This window comes from Ovis aries, chromosome 18 (assembly GCF_016772045.2).
Source record: "Ovis aries strain OAR_USU_Benz2616 breed Rambouillet chromosome 18, ARS-UI_Ramb_v3.0, whole genome shotgun sequence".
NCBI lineage: Eukaryota > Metazoa > Chordata > Mammalia > Artiodactyla > Bovidae > Ovis > Ovis aries.
Genome location: NC_056071.1, coordinates 28,495,820 through 28,517,707, shown reverse-complemented (window position 1 = coordinate 28,517,707; position 21,888 = coordinate 28,495,820). Strand labels below are relative to the sequence as shown.

At 43.0% G+C, this 21,888-nt stretch overlaps 1 protein-coding gene across 3 annotated transcripts; it reads left to right on the top strand.

Moving 5' to 3' along the window:
- The first annotated feature begins 151 nt into the window (after positions 1–151).
- On the top strand, positions 152–21,882 carry SKIC8 (SKI8 subunit of superkiller complex). 3 transcript variants are annotated; one of them, XM_004017815.5, is made up of 11 exons: positions 152–189; positions 3,282–3,332; positions 4,026–4,053; positions 6,093–6,198; positions 6,577–6,749; positions 15,672–15,820; positions 16,037–16,130; positions 17,089–17,182; positions 19,039–19,131; positions 19,869–19,947; positions 21,679–21,882. In XM_004017815.5, exons 2-11 carry the CDS (start codon positions 3,321–3,323, stop codon positions 21,766–21,768), a joined length of 918 nt encoding a protein of 305 aa, XP_004017864.1. In that variant the 5' UTR covers positions 152–189; positions 3,282–3,320; the 3' UTR covers positions 21,769–21,882. The 3 variants fall into 3 exon arrangements, with proteins under 3 accessions (XP_004017864.1, XP_060257678.1, XP_060257677.1); XM_060401695.1 differs by having other exon boundaries at positions 152–394; XM_060401694.1 differs by lacking the exon at positions 152–189 and adding an exon at positions 917–1,100.
- The last annotated feature ends 6 nt before the right edge of the window (positions 21,883–21,888 follow it).

Sequence of the window (21,888 nt, the reverse complement as noted above, 5' to 3'; positions counted from 1 at the left end):
TTCCCCTTCCCCACGCCCATCCTCCTCCCCTCCCGGCGCGCATTGAGGCAGCCTGCGCTGCGGTGTGCGCCTGCGCCTTGGGGACCGGCGAGATGTCCCGCCTCTTCGTGAGCTAATCACCCCGCGTCGCGGTCGCGCGGAACCTGGCGTCAGAGGAGCCGCGGGGCAGTGCAGCCGGGCAGTGAGGCGGTGAGTTGGTCCGCAAAGCGGTTGGGGGTGGCACTCGTAGGTGCCTATAACGGTCCAGGTGGAGGGCGAGTGAGCGACAGTGGGCCCGAGACTATCTCTAGGAGGGTTTGCTCAGGAATGCCCCACGCCGCAGGGCCTGAGGATGGTGGCTTCCGTGACTCCATTTACTCTGGCTGCCTCGGTGTGTGGGGCCTGAGGGGAGAGGGTAGGTGGCCTCATCTTGCATCCTGAGGATGGTCTGTGCAGCCTCGAGGTTAGGGCTGGTCTCAGTGTCGAGAACTGTCTTAACCGAAGTTTTCCAGTGGTAGGCCACGCTGTCTTTTTCGGTAGCGAGCTGGACAGGTGCAGGCACAGGCTGAGTTATCTTTACTTCAAGTACCATGTAGTATTGCGGGTTACTGGCTGGATGGCATCACCGACTCGATGGACGTGAGTCTGAGTGAACTCCGGGAGATGGTGATGGACAGGGAGGCCTGGCGTGCTGCAATTCATGAGGTCGCAAAGAGTCGGACACGACTGAGCGACTGAACTGAACTGAACTGACCTCCTTGAGTACTTTAATAGAGGCATGTGTAGTATTCTTTGGAAACATTGAGGAAGCAATGAATTCTGCTTGGGAAATGAGAGGAGAGTTCTCTAAAGAAGGAAGGTGACACAAGGGGCTTTTGGGGTCCTCTTAACGCTGAAATTATTGTAAGATAAGAAACTGATGTAAAAGGCAGTGTGGAAGTGAAAGTCGCCCAGTCGTGTCCGACTCTTTGCAACCCCATGGCCTATACAGTCCATGGAATTCTCCAGGCCAGAATACTGGAGTGGGTAGCCTTTTCCTTCTCCAGGGGATCTTCCCAACCCAGGGATCGAACCCAGGTCTCCCAAATTACAGGCGGATTCTTTACCAACTGAGCCACAAGGTAGTGTAACCTATACTATAAGCTTGTATCCACCTTCTTCTGTGAGACTAACCTTGGGGGAGGCTCCTTAACCTCTCTTGAAGTCTCACTTTCTTTATGAGGAACGTAAAGATTATAATAAGAATATCTATTAAATGAGGTGAGAGGGTTCAGTGAGCTAACCTACATGTGATATGTAAAACAGGGTACATCATGGTACCCTGACTCATGGTACATCATCAAACATACATTCATTGATAGAAGCACACCTCTATCTTGAGGAGCCTGGCTTCTTGGAAGTTGACTTCTTGCAGACCTTGCTACTCTTGTTTCTCCTTGTTGCAGGGAATTGTTTCTGTTGCAGGGATGTGAGGCAGGATTTGGAAGGGCAGAAGGTTGGTGCCCAAGAGAGTTTGTATACTGTTTACTCCAGCGAAACTGGCTTGACCTCCTGCCTTTCTTTCCTACCCTTGCCAAGACACTGTTCTTGGGTCACAAATGAATTAAGCACTACCGCCTTGACTGAGATCTTCACTGGCAAGGTTATTTAGAAATTGTTTTTTCTGTTATCCTTGGAAAACCTTCACAGTAGTCTTTTTGAGTTTGCAAATTTGAAGCAAGTAACCTGAACATGGATGCCTTAGATGTATAGTCTCCTCTGTCCATGGATAGAATTGAGGGGGCCATGAACTTGCATGAGAAAAAAAATTGCATCCTTGTGTTCTCAGACTTCTAACTGAAATTTAGCATTTCCTTCAATTATAAATGTAGTCAGCAAACCAAGTATTAACAGGGTGACTTTGTCACCAATAGAAATCACATGTATTTTCGTATCTTAGGATATTGTATAAGTTCATCATAACTTTGAAATTATGGTAGTTGTTAGATTTGCTGCTAAATCTTGTTATATAATGTGTAAATAAAGACTCACATATGCTATCACAAAATCTAATTTTTGTATTTGGTAAAATTTTATTTCTGTATACGGTTGATCCTTACTATTCTCAGGCTCTGTATTTCCAAATTCATCTACATTCTAAAATTTGTAGCCCTCAAATCATCGTTTGCAGCACTTTGTGATTTTGGACGTGTGCGAGGTGGTGAAAATTTTGAGTCAACTGACGCACATTCTTAGCTGCAGTTGAACAAGGAAGCACTCTGCTTTCTTGTTTCAGTTATCATGCTGTAAACAAGTGTCTTTTTTTCAGTCTGTTAGTGTTAGGATTTTTGTAGTTTTGGGTTTTATTGGTGACTTCCCTGTTTAAAATAGCCCTCCAAGCACAGTAGTAAGGCTCTCTTAGTGTTCCTAAGTCCAGGAAGACTGTGATGTGTCTTATGGAGAAAACACATCTGTGGATAAACTTCATATAAGCATGAATTATGTCGCTGTTAGCTGTGAGTTCAATATTAATGAATCGCCAATGTAAAATAGGGTGTCTTTAAACAGAAACACGCAGAAAATAAAGTTACTTATTGATCAGTTGTCCCATATTTACCAGAATCTTGCAGGAACCTAATATAGTGTCTCTCCCAGGAAGAGTGGATCAGTGTTCACTAACTCAGTATTCACTGACTTTATGGAACTTAACTGCCTGGAATAACGAGAATGGACTATACTTGGTTTCCTTTCTAATCCTATGTATTGTATGTATTTTAAAACATCCTGAAAAGGGATTTATAGGCTTTACAAAGCTACCTGGGGTTGGGGGGGGGAGGATTCTGTAGCACACACACAAAAGTTAAGAAGCCTTATTATAGCTTTGGGGAGACATGTAATCTCCCTCTAGCTCACACCCTCGTTTACACTCCTGCTGACTCTTATATGCATTTTTGGCTGCGATCCCTGCATGGACCGTAAGAACTTTGCTCCCCCATATTTGCTTGTTGAGTTTTTAATAAAATAATACTTTAAATTAAAAGATCCTATGGTTATATCTCTTGGAAAAACAGCAAGGAGGGAGACTGGATCCTCTCTGTAGTCAACTTGAGGAGAAGAAAATATAAGAGGTGGTAGATATTAGTTGAGAAAGAAGACTGTGCCACCTGGTAGGGCTTGTGAACAGGGACCCTGGGATCAATCTATAGCAAAGTGTCAGGTCAACTCTGGCCAAGAGTTGCCTTACAGTCTTGATCCAGGGAACCTTCTATAGCCTTCTATCCTGATGGCCGCCTCTTACTGAAGCCCTGGTGTTGTTTCCACAGAGCTGTCTGGCCTTTAGCCCTTCATCCTTGGTTAAGGAGATGACCAACCAGGTAAGGCCTAGGGAGAAGAAGAGTACCAGTTGGTCTCTTTGGGGGTTCGAGCCCAATACATTGTCTGGGTTTGTAGTCAGAAAACTAGCATCTGCTCTGCTTCTGAAGAAGAGGGTATCCTGGGCACCTAGTCACCAGAGGGTTAGGTGGCATTAGTAAAATGCACAACACTGAGAGAAGGGTAATTTTATTTCAGTCTGTACCACAGTTTACAAAGGGATTGAGGAAGCTTAAAAGAATTCGTACACAAAAACGAGAAAGAAAAATTAGAAAGGGAGAAACATGTCTTTGTAATAAAATTAGGGACAGAGTTAACAGGTTATTATGCAGGCTGTGTGGTTTTATACAACTACAAAAATTAAGCTGCAAACTGGACTTTGAGCTTCCTGGTGATGAGAGCAGGAAAAAGCACATAATTTTTTACTGTTTTTTGGTGGGTGGAAGTAGTTAGAAGAGACTCTAGCTTCTTTAAGGACTAATTGTTTTCTTTAAGAGACTATAGTTTCTTTAAGAAGTAACACTACAAACCTTGCATGAGCTCGCAGGAGGTCAGGCCACAGCAAGGGAGGTACCTAACACTGGTGATTCTATCTGCTGGGGCACAAGGTGGTGAGTTGGGAGGTGTTTTAGGGAAGGGATGGGACACATCTGAAATCTGACCATTGGTTTAATGTGTCTTCTGTTCTTTTTTAGTACAGTATTCTCTTCAAACAAGAGCAAGGTAAGCAGCTTGCCAGTTCAAGATATTCACCTGTGAAAAGCTGTTGTCCGTGGCTTAAGGTTTTTGTCATGCTGACCAGACATGCAGTTCCAGCCATACTCACTTTACATAAGAATTGGCAGGGGCAGCTGAAAACAAATACACTTTGGAACAAACAACCAACAGCAAAAAAGCCAACCACTAACTTAAAGAGCAAGAAGCAAATGATAGATTGGAGAACTCTGGGCTCAGGAAACTTTTTCCCGCTTGAGGAAGGTGACTGAGCTTCCCGGCTATCAAAGTGAAAGAAGGAAACTCTGAGTCTCAGGACTCTGTTAATACCAGCTCACCTGGGGAGGTAAACTTGAGCCTGGCCATGAACGCAGAAGTTCTCGTGAGAGCCTTTATTCAGGCTCCTCCACTTAACAAGTGGAGCGAGTCTCACAGAGGGCCTTTGACCCTCAATAAAAGAGGAGGATAGAATAGGTGAATTTCTGTCAAGACCACTGAGTATATGGGTGGGCGTGTGTCAGTGGTAGTGGTGGGGATGGGAGAAGGAGGGAGGTCAGAGTCTGTCTGGAAAGGTGACTATCCAGTGACTGGACTTCATACACGGAAAGGAGGGTGTGCAGGGACTGTCACGTGTGTCTCATTTCGTCACCACAGCCTAGATAGGTTACGTAAAGCCTGGAGAAATTTGTGGAATGCCTAATAAAGCTCTTCCTCTTTAAGTAGTGACATTTAGGTAGTCTGAAGTTTAAACCCAAAGCATTCTTTCAAGTTAGCGAGCATAGGTAACTAGCAGCTAGTCAGCTTGTCAGTCAGCTACCTTGTATGCACCTAATGCCATCCGGGGGCAAGCTGGCAGACTTGGGTCAGGTGGGGATTGTAGTGGAAGCCAAGATGTAACTCACAGCTGTCTAAGTTGAATGTCCTTGTATTCATGTCTTGGAAAGGTGTCCCTGAAGGATTGCTGCCAGGTGTGAAGAAAGCCTCTTGGGCACTTGTTACATTTGTATTCGTATACCAGGTCTGCAGACCCACCAGCATGGCCCACCAGATATACAGCTTACAGACGTAGAATTTAAAGTGGACTTTAGTTAGTAGGGAGTTTAGGTTTTTAGGTTTGAATACCAGCTCTGCCTCTTGGTAGCTTTTGACTTTGGGTGAGCTACTAGGCTTCTCTAAGCCTCTGATTTTTACCTGTAGCTGCTGCTGCTAAGTTACTTTAGTTGTGTCCGACTGCGCGACCCCATAGACGGCAGCCCACCAGGCTCCCCCGTCCCTGGGATTCTCCAGGCAAGAACACTGGAGTGGGTTGCCATTTCCTTCTCCAATGCATGAAAGTGAAAAGTGAAAGTGAAGTCACTCAGTTGTGTCCAACTCTGTGCAACCCCATGGACTGCAGCCTACCAGCCTCCTCCATCCATGGGATTTTCCAGACAAGAGTACTGGAGTGTGTTGCCATTGCCTTCTCCGTTAATCTGTAGCATGAACATGCTATTCCGAGGGTTGTTGTGGTTAATTGAGGTAATCCCTACAAAAGGATTAAAGTAATAACTGGCCCATTAAACATAATAGACTTGTGGCAAAAGGCAAATCATGTGGCGCCTATTTTAGTTATTTATTTTCGGACCTGTACTGTTTATAGTTGACCTGCCTACTGGTTTCCAAACATCTGTTAAGAAATTACTCTTAACAAGTTTGATCTCTTTTGGGAGGTGGGTTTCACTTTAGTCAAGTAAGAGCCATTCCAAACTAATGCATGTCAGACAGCATACTAAAGTAGAAAGGACACTGGATTATTCCAGTACTGCTCCCCCACCTGGTAAACCTGTGTTTTGGGACCAGCGACTTTTTCAGAACCTCTGGTTTTGTTATCTGCCTCCATTGTTCTAACAAAAGCTGTGTGGGAAAGCCATCTGCAAAACAGTAAAGCAGATACAGGTGGATATTACCTCAAAAACCTCAGAATTGGTGTAACAGTATTTCCGCTTTATCTTAGCACATTCAGTTTAGAAGTTGCATGAAGACTTTATATGAATGACTTTCTGTTCCAGCCCATGATGATGCCATCTGGTCAGTTGCCTGGGGGTCAAACAAGAAAGAAAACTCTGAGACAGTGGTCACGGGATCCCTGGATGACCTGGTGAAGGTCTGGAAATGGTGAGTGCTCTTTCCTCTACAATACAGCCTTGGAAGTTGGGGTTTTTCTTCTGGGCTCCCAAGTTACAATCAGAGAAGTATTTACTATTACCTATGCAAGAAAGCAATGGCGGTATGGTGGTATAAAAAGGCAGACTCTTTTTTTCTCACTTGTTTTCCTGTTATTCACTGTTAAGGCCTTATGGTTGAAAGAAACCATATGGTTTCTGCTATGGTTAAAAGTTGGCTGCATTTGGTGTTCTGTGGCTCTTCATTTCCTGTCTTGATTCTGTATTTCACAGACCTCTGATAATGCATAGTTCTAGGAGCCCAAAATTTCAGATGCCAGGTACCATGTGTTGTGTGTGAAGAAATCCATTTCTCTGTCCCCCACTGAAGGCGTGATGAGAAGCTGGACCTACAGTGGAGTCTGGAGGGCCACCAGCTGGGTGTGGTGTCTGTGGACATCAGCCACACCCTGCCCATCGCTGCATCCAGTTCTCTTGATGCTCATATTCGTCTCTGGGACTTGGAAAACGGCAAACAGATAAAGTCTATAGATGCAGGACCTGGTAAGCGTTTTACTCTTAGAAAAGATGCTAGAGGTTTACGATCCCTTTTTGATATCTTTAGGGAGAGATGTGTTTTAGTGTTTAGAAGTTTTTGGATTTGAGATTGGTAATATGGGTGTATGAACTGCCTGTTCCTCCACTAGCTTTATTCATAGTGATGCTTTCTAAGGCCCACTTGACTTCACATTCCAGGATGTCTGGCTCTAGGTGAGTGATCACACCATCGTGATTATCTGGGTCGTGAAGATCTTTTTGTACAGTTCTTCTGTGTATTCTTGCCACCTCTTCGCTTCAGTGGGACTGGGACAGCACTCTAATCAAATACTAGTATCTCAGCAACTAAACATGAGTATTTGTACTAGGAGATAAAGATAAGCTATAAATAGCCTTATATCAGTTCCAGTTTTATTGCCAAGTGAATTTGGGTACTAAAATTATTTCTAAAAACTTATAGTTTTCATCCCTTGGGTTTCAAATCGCTGACTTGGGATTGTGGACCTGTGTCTGGATGGTCCACAGGTTCTCTGCCATATTCTGAATGGATCCACTTATAGAGGTCTAGAATGAAAAGCGCTGTGTCCTCCTAGATCTGTGTCATGGTAATCTCAACTAAGTATGATTAAAGTGCCTATTTCTAGTGTATGATTGATACATGAAACTGCTAAAGAAACAAATCGATTTTTTTAAAGTTCTGTAGGACAGCATAGTCTTGTCCACTAGCCTTGATAAACATCTGAAATAATGGGAATTAATAATTTCAATGGGATAAGCAACATGACATTTCAGATTCCTTGTGGCCCTATATTTACTTGTATATGACCATATAGCTTTCATGAGCGGAGCCTGTTCTGCCAGAATGGGTGATGACTGGAAGGAGTACAGAGAGCCTGGTGCCTCTCTGGCACATCCCTCCATGGAGTGATTACAGAACTGCTCAGGGCTTTTCTTAACGTAATTTCCTGCGTTGGAGCCCCAGTAGATTTGCTTCCCACCAGTTATGTTCAGTTCAGTTCAGTTCAGTTGCTCAGTTGTGTCTGACTCTTTGCGACCCCATGAATCGCAGCACGCCAGGCCTCCCTGTCCATCACCAACTCCCGGAGTTCACGCAGACTCACGTCAATCGAGTCCGTGATGCCATCCAGCCATCTCATCCTCGGTCATCCCCTTCTCCTCCTGCCCCCAATCCCTCCCAGCATCAGAGTCTTTTCTAATGAGTCAACTCTTCTCATGAGGTGGCCAAAGTACTGGAGTTTCAGCTTTAGCATCATTCCTTCCAAAGAAATCCCAGGGTTGATCTCCTGCAGAATGGATTGGTTGGATCTCCTTGCAGTCCAAGGAGACTCTCAAGAGTCTTCTCCAACACCACAGTTCAAAAGCATCAATTCTTCGGCGCTCAGCCTTCTTCACAGTCCAACTCTCACATCCATACATGACCACAGGAAAAACCATAGCCTTGACTAGATGGACCTTAGTCAACAAAGTAATGTCTCTGCTTTTGAATATGCTATCTAGGTTGGTCATAACTTTTCTTCCAAGGAGTAAGCGTCTTTTAATTTCATGGCTGCAGTCACCATCTGCAGTGATTTTGGAGCCCCAAAAAATAAAGTCTGACACTGTTTCCACTGTTTCCCCATCTATTTGCCATGAAGTGATGGGACCAGATGCCATGATCTTCGTTTTCTGAATGCTGAGCTTTAAGCCAACTTTTTCACTCTCCTCTTTCACTTTCATCAAGAGACTCTTTAGCTCCTCTTCACTTTCTGCCATAAGGGTGGTGTCATCTGCATATCTGAGGTTATTGATATTTCTCCCGGCAATCTTGATTCCAGCTTGTGTTTCTTCCAGTCCAGCGTTTCTCATGATGTACTCTGCATAGAAGTTAAATAAGCAGGGTGACAAGATACAGCCTTGACGTACTCCTTTTCCTATTTGGTAACTGTTGCTTCCTGACCTGCGTACAGATTTCTCAAGAGGCAGGTCAGGTGGTCTCGTATCCCCATCTCTCTCAGAATTTTCCACAGTTTATTGTGATCCACACAGTCAAAGGCTTTGGCATAGTCAATAAAGCAGAAATAGATGTGTTTCTGGAACTCTCTTGCTTTTTCCATGATCCAGCGGATGTTGGCAATTTGATCTCTGGTTCCTCTGCCTTTTCTAAAACCAGCTTGAACATCAGGGAGTTCACGGTTCATGCATTGCTGAAGCCTGGCTTGGAGAATTTTGAGCATACTTTACTATCATGTGAGATGAGTGCAGTTGTGCGGTAGTTTGAGCATTCTTTGGCATTGCCTTTCTTTGGGATTGGAATGAAAACGGACCTTTTCCAGTCCTGTGGCCACTGCTGAGTTTTCCAAATTTGCTGCCATATTCAGTGCAGCACTTTCACAGCATCATCTTTCAGGATTTGAAACAGCTCAACTGGAATTCCATCACCTCTACTAGCTTTGTTCGTAGTGATGCTTTCTAAGGCCCACTTGACTTCACTTTCCAAGATGTCTGGCTCTAGATGAGTGATCACATCATCATGATTATCTGGGTCGTGAAGATCTTTTTTGTACAGTCTTCCATGTATTTCTTGCCACCTCTTCTTAATATCTTCTGCTTCTGTTAGGTCCATACCATTTCTGTCCTTTATTGAGCCCATCTTTGCATGAAATGTTCCCTTGGTATCTCTGATTTTCTTGAAGAGATCTCTAGTCTTTCCCATTCTGTTGTTTTCCTCTATTTCTTTGCATTGATCGCTGAAGAAGGCTTTCTTATCTCCTTGCTATTCTTTGGAACTCTGCATTCAGATGCTTATATCATTCCTTTTCTCCTTTGCTTTTCGCATCTCTTCTTTTCACAGCTCTTTGTAAGGCCTCCCCAGACAGCCATTTTGCTTTTTGCATTTCTTTTCCATGGGGATGGTCTTGATCCCTGTCTCCTGTACAGTGTCACGAACCTCATTCCATAGTTCATCAGGCACTCTATCTATCAGATCTAGGCCCTTAAATCTATTTCTCACTTGCACTGTATAATCATAAGGGATTTGGTTTAGGTCAGACCTGAATGGTCTAGCGGTTTTCCCTACTTTCTTCAATTTGAGTCTGCATCTGGTAATAAGGAGTTCATGATCTGAGCCACAGTCAGCTCCTGGTCTTGTTTTTATTGACTGTATAGAGCTTCTCCATCTTTGGCTACATAGAAATAATCAATCTGATTTTGGTGTTGACCATCTGGTGATGTCCATGTGTAGTCTTCTCTTGTGTTATGTTCAGTAGCATCCTATAAGTTGTACTTAGTTTGGAAAGAATGGTGGTCCCAGGGTTTTAGGGACTCTGTGTTGTCTGAAAACTGAGTTCATTTACCCTCAGTGCCAGTATTTGACATCTCTGAGTCTTAACTGTTAGAGCTTTTTAAGGAACACATATGTTGTTCTTGTTCAGTTGCTCGGTCGTATCTGACTCTTTGTGACCTCATGGCCTAGTGTGCCAGGCTTCCGTGTCCTTCACTATCTCCCTGAGTTTGCTCAGACTCATGTCCATTGAATACATATGTCCAGTTCCTATTTTGGATCCACTGAATCAGTTTTGGGGTGTGTGGGCCAGGATATGTATTTGAAAAAAGTCACTCAAACATTCTGACTCCCCAGATAATTGTTTTTACATGTGTCCTTGCCCTATTGCTATCTTTTATGGAGGACCTGGGTCCCCAAACTAGTGCACAGAGTCTGTTAAGCTGAGAAGAAGAGGAAGAGGTGGATTTATTGCTGCCTCTTCATCGTGAGCACCTAAGCCCTCCCATGACGCTAAGGTCACTGTGTGGCTTTGTAGCCCTGGCCACACTGCAGTTGAAGAAATGAGTGCTGGATTGGTTCTAAGGAAAAGGATGAAGTCTGTATCCATCTTGCCTTTTCTGACAAATAGTATCGTCAGCTACATAGTGGTTCCAGTTGTGGCAAGGGATCATTGAAAGAATACTGTTAGGAAAGAAAAAAGATACTGAGATGAATATAAAGTTGGATTTATTTTCTTTTTTGGATAGGAATCTTCAAAAACTATACCAGACCATTAAACAACAGTTATTTGAGTAAATAATAAAATCAACCATTGCTATTGACAACTGAGGAGCAGCTCAGTTGAATTCATCTAAAGGTAAAACTAGTAAGCCTAGATCTAATGAATTTAGGCAAATGGCTGTTTACGTTATACCAGCCTTGAAAATATGCCTGGAGAATGTGAGAGGAGGAACAGAAGGAGGAGGAAAGAGAAAGAGCTCAGATCCTGAAGAAGAAAGGGAAGAAGTAGAAGAAAGGGAAGATGACGGGGAAGATCCTTTATTTGACGCCTCACCCAGGCTGTGGCTGCAGCAAACTGATGTCAAAGATGTCAAAGAAGAAAGTGCAAGCATAGGGGCCTCTCAACATCAGATGGTTCAGGATGTCCCAGTGTAAAGAAGAGTTACTCTCTTCACTGATGAGGTGGAACTTAGTGATTAAAATAAATATTACGCAAATGTTAAAGTAAATTTTAGAGTGCAAGTTTAAATTGAGGAATAAACATTCCTTCAATTTCGAGGAAAAGGACATTCACCACTAAAAGTTTTATATTATCAAACGGCTAATAAGGGAAATGTAAAAGTAATTCCAAAGTTATTTTACTGAACTTCAAGGAATCATAATCAGATTTTCTAATAACCATTATTCCTGTAAACAACTAATTATAATAGGAATAAGAGAACATAATCCTGTTGGAATAAATGGTGTAGTCATTAGATAGACACTAAAAAGCAGCCTTGTGAGAGATTGATTATAACAAAAGCTTTTTTAGATCTTCTTGGTTGAGCACTTTTGAAGTTTATTTCTTTTCTGAAACAAGTATTTCTTAAGTGATAGAGGTAAATTAGTTACTACTTTGAGTATGTGTGTTAAAATTTGCAAGAGATTTTTATTTTAAAACTCACCCTGGTATATGGTACTGACCCATCTGTGCTGGGAGCCCCTATCTGCCATGAGTCACGTTCAGGGAGACCTCTCTCCTGTGGGCTGAGAAGGGCTTGACCTCTTCGAGCCCTCCCCTAGGAGTAAGGAGAGTGACTGGGGAAGCAGCCTTTCTTCTCCCTTTGATCTTACAAGCACTGTTTCTGGGCACGTACAGGAAGGGCAGGACTTAGGGAACATTCCCGTATAAGACTGGGCATGGGCAAAGGGACCTCGACCAGCACCAGGCAACTGGACTGTTTCTTGCTCTCTAGGCTCTGACCCCAGAGGCTCCTAAAGCTCTTTGAGATTGCCCATGAAGAGTTTCCCACATAACTGAGAAAAGAAGTGCTGAAATATCATCAGTGGTCCAGATGGAAGTGTAAAGCACATGTGCTTACCCAGGCTGCCCAGGAGTCTGGAGACCTTTACACAGAAGCACTGTAATACAGAAATAGCATCTGAATAGAAGCTTTGAAATCAGATTGTGTGATATAACTTAAAAACCAGTTGATTTAAAAAAAACAACAGTGCCTCTTTCCAGTCCTTATTCTCTTGCCAATTTGTGATAAATACTTTGTCATATTATAGTTTTATATGAGAATATTTCTGGTACCTCTTCATTTATTTGCAGCTTGGTGAGGCAGACTTTCACCTCTATAATTACACTCTGAAATTAACCCATTATACAGTTTAACAAGTTTTAGTAAATTTCCATAGTTGTGTAGCCATCATTCCAATTCAGTTTTAGAACACTTCCATGTCCCCCAAATGTTCCCTCATGCCCATATATAGTTAACCTGTGCTCCCACCCTCAGCCTCAGACAACCACTGATCAGCTTTCTGTCTCTGTAGTTTCGCCGTTCTGAAAGATTTCACATAAGTGAAATTGTATTGTCTTACATATCTTTCTTTAGCATAATGTTTTTGAGGTTTATCCATGTTGTAGTATGTATTGGTAGTCTGTTCCTTTTTATTGCTTATTAGTAAGTATTCCGTTATAGGGGTATTCCACATTTTGTTCATTCATTCATCAACTGATGGATATTTGGATTCTCTCCAGTTTTTGAGTATTCTTAATAATGCTGCTATGAGCATCTAGGTTCAGTTCTGTTAATGAAGATGTGTTTCCATTTCTCTAGAAGTGGAATTGCTAGGTATTATGGTGTGTGTTTTCACTTAAGCTATCAAAACTGTTCTTCAAAGTAGCCATACCATTTTATATTCCCACCAGTGTATGAGGATTTTGGTTTCACTACACTCTTGCTTTTGTTTTTTTGCATTTCTTTTTCTTGGGGTTGGTCTTGATTCCTATCTCCTGTACAGTGTCATGAACCTCCATCCGTAGTTCATCAGGCACTCTGTCTGGCAGATCTAGTCTCTTAAATCTATTTCTCACTTCCTCTGTATAGTCACAAGGGATTTGATTTAGGTCATACCTGAATGGTCTAGTGGTTTTCTCCGCTTTCTTCAATTTCAGTCTGAATTTGGCAATAAGGAGTTCATGATCCAAGCAACAGTCAGCTCCCAGTCTTGTTTTTGCTGACTGTATAGAGCTTCTCCATCTTTGGCTGCAAAGAATATAATCAATCTGATTTTGGCATCAACCATCTGGTGATGTCCATGTGTAGAGTCTTCTCTTGTGTTGTTGGAAGAGGGTGTTTGCTATGACCAGTGCGTTCTCTTGGCAGAACACTATTAGCCTTTGCCCTGCTTCATTCTGTACTCCAAGGCCAAATTTGCCTGTTACTCCAGGTGTTTCTTGACTTCCTAATTTTCCATTCCAGTCCCCTATAATAAAAAGTACATCTTTTTTGGGTTTTAGTTCTAGAATGTCTTATAGGTCTTCATAGAACTGTTCAACTTCAGCCCTTTGGTGTTACTGATCGGGACATAGACTTGGATTACTGTGATATTGAATGGTTTGCCTTGGAACAGAGATCATTCTATCGTTTTTGAGATTGCACCCAAGTACTGCATTTTGGACTCTTGTTGACTATGATGGCTACTCTATTTCTTCTAAGGGATTCCTGCCCACAGTAGTAGATATAATGGTCATCTGAGTTAAATTCACCCATTCCAGTCCATCTTAGTTCACTGATTCCTAGAATGTTGATGTTCACTCTTGTCATCTCCTATTTGACCACTTCCAATTTGCCTTGACTCATGGACCTAACATTCCAGGTTCCTATGCAATATTGCTCTTTACAGCATCGAGTCTTGCTTCTATCACCAGTCACATCCACAGCTGGGTGTTGTTTTTGCTTTGGCTCCATCCCTTCATTCTTTCTGGAGTTATTTCTCCACTGATCTGCAGTAGCATATTGGGCACCTACTGACCTGGGGAGTTCATCTTTCAGTGTCCTATCTTTTTGTTTTTTCATACTGTTCATGGGGTTCTCAAGGCAAGAATACTGAAGTGGTTTGCCATTCCCTTCTCCAGTGGACCACATCCTGTCAGACCTCTCCACCATGACCCGCCCGTCTTGGGTGGCCCCATATGGCATGGGTTAGTTTCACTGAGTTAGACAAGGCTGTGGTCCGTGTGATCAGATTGGCTAGTTGTCCATGACTGTAGTTTCAGTCTGTCTGCCCCCTGATCCCCTCTCTCAGTGCCTACCATCTTACCTGGGTTTCTCTTACCTTGGACGCGGGGTCTCTCTTCACCACTGCTCTAGCAAAGCTCAGCCGCTGCTCCTTACCTTGGATGTGGGGTAGCTCAACCTGGAATCAAGATTGCTGGAAGAAATATCAATAATCTCAGATATGCAGATGACACCACCCTTACGGAAGAAAGTGAAGAAGAACTAAGGAGCCTCTTGGTGAAAGTGAAAGAGGAGAGTGAAAAAGTTGGCTTAAGCTCAACATCAGAAAACTAAGATCATGGCATCCGGTCCTATCACTTCATGGCAGATAGATGGGGAGACAGTGGCTGACTTTATTTTTCTGGGCTCCAAAATCACTGTAGATGGCTATTGCAGCAATGAAATTAAAAAACGCTTACTTCTTGGAAGGAAAGTTGTGACCAACCTAGACAGCATATTCAAAAGCAGAGACATTACTTTGCCAACAAAGGTCCATCTAATCAAGGCTATGGTTTTTCCAGTAGTCATGTGTGAATGTGAGAGTTGGACTATAAAGAAAGCTGACTGCCGAAGAATTGATGCTTTTGAACTGTGGTGTTGGAGAAGACTCTGGAGAGTCCCTTGGACTTCAAGGAGATCCAGCCAGTCCATTCTAAAGGAAATCAGTCCTGAGTGTTCATTGGAAGGACTGATGTTGAGGCTGAAACTCCAATACTTTGGCCACCTGATGTGAAGAGCTGACTCATTGGAAAAGACCCTGATGCTGGGAAGGATTGAGGGCAGGAGAAGGGGACGACAGAGGATGAGATGGTTGGATGGCATTATCGACTCAATGGACATGGGTTTGGGTGGACTCTGGGAGTTGGTGATGGACAGGGAGGCCTGGCATGCTGTGATTGATGGGGTCGCAAAGAGTCAGACATGACTGAGTGACTAAACTGAACTGACACCCTTGTTAACACTTGGTATTGTTCTGTCTGTCTACATTTTTAGTGAAAAGTTAAGAAACCCTTACATTAAATTGGTATAGAATTAATATCTTTACAACATGTTAATATTGGGCATATTAATGTTGGACTTCTGATCGAAGCACCTGAGCAGTGCAACTCAGTGACTTAATAGCCGTTAAAGATGACATAGTTCATGGAAACCTGTATGAGGAGATAGGAGACAGTGATTCTCCAGCTTAACAAGGGTCTTTGTGAATTTCAGGCCATGCTATGCCCATATTAATACAATTAATGTCTTTACAATGTCCTGTTTTGAATCAGGACACTATTCCTCCAATTTTAAAACATGTATCTTTTGGTAAAGCTTTAAAATTTTTAAAATTAGGGTCAGATCTTTTCTCACTATGGTTTTCCCTTTTTTTCTGTTCAGTGGATGCCTGGACTTTGGCCTTTTCTCCTGATTCTCAGTATCTGGCCACAGGAACTCACGTGGGAAAAGTGAACATTTTTGGTGTGGAAAGTGGGAAAAAGGAATATTCTTTGGACACAAGAGGAAAATTCATTCTTAGTATTGCATATGTAAGGAAATATTGCTTTGTTTCTGTCTGATTCTTTCAGTTTACTCTTGTAGCCTGTTGTATTCCTTGATAAACATTCTGCATTGGTCTCACTAGGAAGCTGCTGGCTTGATTTGCCAGTCAGCCAATTAGACCTGGAACCAGCAGATTACTTGTGTTTGAGGGGGGATGGCTTAACAACATAGAGTTTGAAATGATTTTTGTACATTCTCTACAGAGTCCTGATGGGAAATACCTGGCCAGTGGAGCCATAGACGGAATCATCAATATTTTTGATATTGCAACTGGGAAACTTCTGCATACGCTGGAAGGTGTGGTTCATCATTTTGTGCAAACTGGGTTATCAGATCACAAAGGAAGACTTACTCTTTCTTTAAAATGCTACTAAATGGTAAATGAGCCTTAGGTTTGCAAAACATCACTCTCAGTTGGAAATCGGAAATGCCTCTAAGGTTCACTGCGCTGCTGCTGCTGCTGAGTCGCTCAGTCGTGTCCGACTCTGTGCGACCCCGTGGACGGCAGCCCACCAGGCTCCTCCGTCCATGGGATTTTCCAGGCAAGAGTACTGGAGTGGGGTGCCACTGCCTTCTCCGTTTGTCACTGTGGTTATAACCTAGACATATTAGTTTCTGTACCAGTGTTTTAAATGCTTATTTTGATGACCAGGCTTACTTTTTATTTATGTGTTAATATATCCTAGCTACATGAGTGTCTTATTTCTGTCCTGTTTGGCTCTAAAGAATTTTGTGATTGGAAAATAGCCCCTTTTTGTCGGTAGTTTGAAGGTAAATGAAAGTTCTGTGCCCACTCTGTGCTGGTGACCTCTGGGCAGGAGGATGGGGTACTAGGACAGGGGAAGGGTTGGGAGGAGACCTCTCCAGTGCATCCTTTACCCTACAACAAAGGATTTGGTAGGGAACTAGCATCCTATCTGTTCAACATACAAATCAGAAACAATGCATGTTTCCATGTCTGGCCATATCTGTAGGGGCAGAGGAGTTTTGTCTAAGCAATGTATCCTGAAGTCCAGTTGGTCTGGGAAGGGATCTGAGGAGAAATGGCTCCCAGGAGGAGGGACCTGCGTTTCGTGCATGTTTCTGGAGCATTAGGAAGAAGGGTACAGTCTGTGGCTCGCCTCTGACTGAAGCACCTGAGCAGTGCAACTCAGTGACTTAACAGCCGTTAAAGATGACATAGTTTGTGGAAACCTGTATGAAGAGATAGGAGACAGTAATTCTTCAGTTTAACAAGAGTCTTTGTGAATTTCAGGCCATGCTATGCCCATTCGCTCCTTGACCTTTTCCCCGGATTCACAGCTCCTTGTCACTGCTTCAGATGATGGCTACATCAAGATCTATGATGTGTAAGTTACCTGTTGGGATTCAGCACTTCTCTCTTAATATCAATGCCTGTTTTGTCTCTTATCACTAGCAGGAGCCCTAGCAAGTGAGCTGCTCCCTCTTTATGTCTAGGAAAGACATGTGTTCAGGCTGTTAGACTCTGTAGTCTCCCCAGTCATTCCTCCCCTGTCAGTATCCCTGCTTTGCGCTTAGGATGTTACAGAGGAGGACGTACGTGGGTTACCAACTAGGATCAGCTTACTTGCTACTTCTTTTCCACATCCTGTCTCTTGTGGGGCATGCTGATTTTAAATTCTTCTGGACAGGTGAGTAGTGTACAGATGAACAGATAGAGCCATGGGCTGTAGCTAGCTTGAAGTAATGATGAAAAAATTAGAACATTTGTTTTCTGAGGGTGTGACGTTCTAGAAGGGATTCCTCTGCCCTAGTTAGGGAGTTGTCTGTTTATAAGCCAGCTTACAGCAAGTCTAGATAAGGGAGCTTTTTTGTTGTTGGTTTTTGACCGCAGGTGTAAAAGTGAGTTAGTTAATCTTCAGTTGACAGCTCACTTTCATTGTAAGCCTGTGCATGGGCCCTTTCTCTTTTCCTTTTCTCCTATATTTCTCAGTCCCCACCCTGTTCCCCACTGAGGTCTCCCCTATAAGGTGTTTGACGTGTGTCCCTGATTCTTTAACTCAGTACTGCAGTCAGTGTGCCTGGTTTCTAGCTTCTGAATGTGGCATTCTAATCCATTGGGTGCATCCGTCACCCTTCTCTGTGCCGCAGCGATGGGTGCCACACCATGACCATCCACATGCATGTTACTTTGTGGGCCTATGAGAGTTTTGCAGGAGTTTAAACTTGGGAGCGTTTGGACAACAGGAAGTTGTCAAGTAGACATGGAATTAGAACTGCAGTTTCTAGAGTTACAGCTGAATGAGCTATTAGGGTCCAAGAAAAGATGCCTGTCTCAAGTTGTGCTTGCTTGTCAACAGCAGGGCCAGTATAAATACTAGCAACTTCTTAAGTGTTCAGCTCTCTTTAATAAGGCTTTCACTGTTACAGTTTCATCATCTTCCCAACTAACGGTGAGGTAGCACAGGTTAAGGTCCCAGTCATATTGCAGGCGAGGAACCCAAGCTGAGGTGGTGGTTTGGCCAAGGTGCTGATACTGAATGAACACTTGGGACTTTTACCTTCTCATGGTCCTCCAGCTTTCTACTGAGGTCACCTCTCCTCTTAACTGGGGTCTGCTCTACTCTGCTGGCTTCAGGGGTGAAACTGCTGACCTTAGTCAGCTCTTAGGATTGTTCTCCTGCCAGGGTGATTTGATTTCACTTTTTTTAGAAGTGAAAATGACTATAGTCATTAGACCTGTCTTATTCTTGGTTAAGTTAAAAATAGTCTGTCCAAGTCACACCTATTGTAAAGAATACATTTTGATACCTTCCATAGACACAGGCACTGGCTCCACATGGAAAAGATGCTAGGTGGGCAGGGGTCAGAACCTGCAGTTACTCTGAGATGGCTATTTGCCTGCTGGTTCTATTTCCTCACCTTAGGAATTGGCTTGTTGAGCCTTCTTTATTTTGAACTTCTAAGCTCTGCTTGTTTAGGGTCCTATTTTTGGCTCTTGTAGGCTCTGACATATTTGGGGTTAATGCTATTGAAAATTTTGTTTCTGCAGTATGTGAAAAGAGAATGATGAAAAAATTAACGCTGAAACTGCACTTCAGTGAAAAGAGAATTTCTGTGTTAATACTGTCATTTCAAGGATAGCAGAATTGGTCCAATTAAATGGACACAGTATACCTTCCATTTCAGTGATTATATTCTAAAAGTTAACATCTCCATTTTATTTGAAACTTTCCCATTTCAGACAACATGCCAACTTGGCTGGCACATTGAGTGGCCACGCATCCTGGGTGCTGAACGTTGCATTTTGTCCTGATGACACACACTTTGTTTCCAGGTACTTATGACTCTTATCAGTTCCTAAAATGTTAGGAAGATGAAGATGGTCATCTTGTATGAATTGCCTTAAAATTTGAAGATGGTGTGACCCTTTTCTTATTCAGGTAGCCTTTGTTTTCTTCAGTGTTTCTTAAATTGTCAAGTTAATTGTTCTTAGCTGGAACAAAGATGGATTCTTTTGAGCAACTCAGTTCTTATTTCTTCCTTATAAATCTAGGCCTCTACCTACAGTAGCTAGGTATCCATTATAAGGATACCTGTGTTCTGATAGTAACTATAGATATGAAAATCTGTAAAATGTTATGCTTTGAGACCCCAATGTTGTTTAGGCCCAGGATGGCCAACACAGTTGAAAACCAGGAGGTGGATAGCTTAATAGCACTGCACAGAGGTTTATAGAAGACTCTGAGAGCCTTTATTTTGAAGCTTTAACCAGTCTCCCTCCCATCCAGAGGGAGCCTCTCATCCGAGACTCCTGACAAGAATATTTAATATGAGGGCCAAGCAGATCAGAAGTTTGGGGAAATAGCTGCTCTGTGAGTGGGGAATGCCAGCCAGTTGTGCCAACATTCTTGACCACCTTTTGGGGACCAGGTCAGCCGCTTGTGCACACACGCACCAAGGGGGCCTCTAGGTAGGTTGAGTCAAGGAGTGTGGAATTTTTGGTCAGATTCTTTCCAACTTCGCACCGGTCTGAAAACTTTTCTGATACTGATGTTTCCTTTTTTAAAATAGTTCATCTGACAAAAGTGTTAAAGTTTGGGATGTTGGAACGAGGACTTGTGTTCACACCTTCTTTGATCACCAGGATCAGGTATGGCACAATTAACACTTAAATTTCTTTGTCTTTGGATTGCTAGCATTGTCTGACTGCTATGCCAAAACTCATTCATTTTCCTAACCTCCCTGTTGAGGTTGTCAAGATTGGTGACCTTCAGAGCTGAGCTGCTCTGATTGCTTGGATGTCCATCCAGCCTGTGTTCCTCTGGGGTGCAGAGGCTGGGGATGTGTTGGTAGCCTGGAAACCCACAGGGCATGGTATGTCTACCCATGATATGGGTAGACCGGAAAACTTGCACTGGCTGCACAGCCTTTAAATGACTTCTTTGAAACATGTTGCAGCAACGCCTAGGGCATGCCTGGGCCTTTTTCTGGGTGCAGCTGGGCCATGGCTGTCTCGGGAAGGACTCGCTTCCTCAGGAGTTTCCATTCCATCCCACAGCCGTCACTCTCTCTTTTGGAGCTGCCCAAAGAAGTGATGTGATTTTTTTTCCTTTGAATATACTTGAAGCCAGAAATCCTTAACAGGTTGTTTGACTTTAAAGATATTGCTAAGTTTTATTTCAGCCTTTAAATTAGGAAAAAGAGGCTCTATTCTCACAGGAGTCTTCTGGTGAGATGAATGTGAAATGTTAAGGCATTCGGGCAGGGCTTCTCCATCTTTAATGTACCCTGGGGATCTGGTAACAATACAGATTCAGTAGGTCTGGCCTGTGCCTGAGTTTCTGTCCCAAGCTTCAGGTGAGACTAGCACTGCTAGTTCCAACCACTTTGAATAGCAAGGGTCTTGGGGAAGCAGTATAAAAAATAAAATACCCATGGCAGTATAAAGTCATCTTTTATTAATTATGTATTTTGTATGTTCTTAAGATGATCTCATAGAATCTCTTTGGAATGCATTTTAAAGTTAACAAATGTTCATGCTTTTTTACACTTAATCTTACATTGTTGCCAGTGAAGTTGAGAAGATTTAATCTTGACATTTCACTCCTGGATTTAAACATTGTACTCAGGAAGGAAGTCCTGGCTGGCTATGTTGCCTGTGTGAGAGAGTCAGTGTGTGGTGCAGTCCTCAGAGGAAGACATTTGGAGTGGAAATAAAGCCATCACCTGGCCTGTTCACAGCATTGAAGTTAGGGCTAGAACACCCACCTCAGGGATAGAGTGACAGGCTTGACATGATAAAACTCCTACCACATCAGTTCTGTCTGGGAAGGAGGTGTGAATCTGTTAATTGAACATGTAGGAAATGGAATCAATGACTTGCAACACCAAGTTACCTAGCTCCTGGGGACGGGCAGGTGCTATAGGCCTCTAATAAGAGAGAGAGAGTTGCTGAGGTGGGTTGTGGGCACAAGGAGGTGGACGAGGAGCACAGTTTGCAGTTACCCCTGTAGGCAGTGACCTCAGGGTAGCTGTGAGGCCTTTTCCTTCCTGGAGACCTGGGAACCCGTGCTGGTCCCTCGTGGGCTCCATCTTCACATTAGGCCACTTCCTCGATTGTGAATCTTTGAAAGGTTTGTGAATACCTTGATTTAAATGTTTAGAAATGAATTATCTGGAGTTGGGAGGTGAGTGTGATGATAATTAAACAGTAGTAATAGAAGCTGCCTGATTAAAGGAAAAGCCCCATTCTCACTGTTGAGAAAGCATGAGAACATCCTCATCCTACTGTTTTTCTGGATTCAGTATAATGAGAGTAGGGTAAGGGTATTTGTTCATAAAGAATAAAGGTGTTAGTAGAACTTTTTCTTTTTATTTACAGGTCTGGGGAGTAAAATACAATGGAAATGGCTCAAAAATTGTGTCTGTTGGAGATGACCAGGAAATTCACATCTATGATTGCCCCATTTGAACATCAACATCTTCCAGGCTAATGCTACAGAGAACGTATAGATTGATTATGACATTCCTTACCTTTCTAGCTTGTTAATATAGCATTTATTAAAAAGTTTATCAAAAACTTAAATTTTGT

What these genes read in the sequence shown, in the direction of transcription:
- SKIC8 (XM_004017815.5), top strand. An exon ending in TCATTCTTAGTATTGCATAT is followed by an intron (nt 15,821 to 16,036) that starts GTAAGGAAATAT and finishes CATTCTCTACAG; the next exon opens with AGTCCTGATGGGAAATACCT. An exon ending in ACTTCTGCATACGCTGGAAG is followed by an intron (nt 16,131 to 17,088) that starts GTGTGGTTCATC and finishes TGTGAATTTCAG; the next exon opens with GCCATGCTATGCCCATTCGC.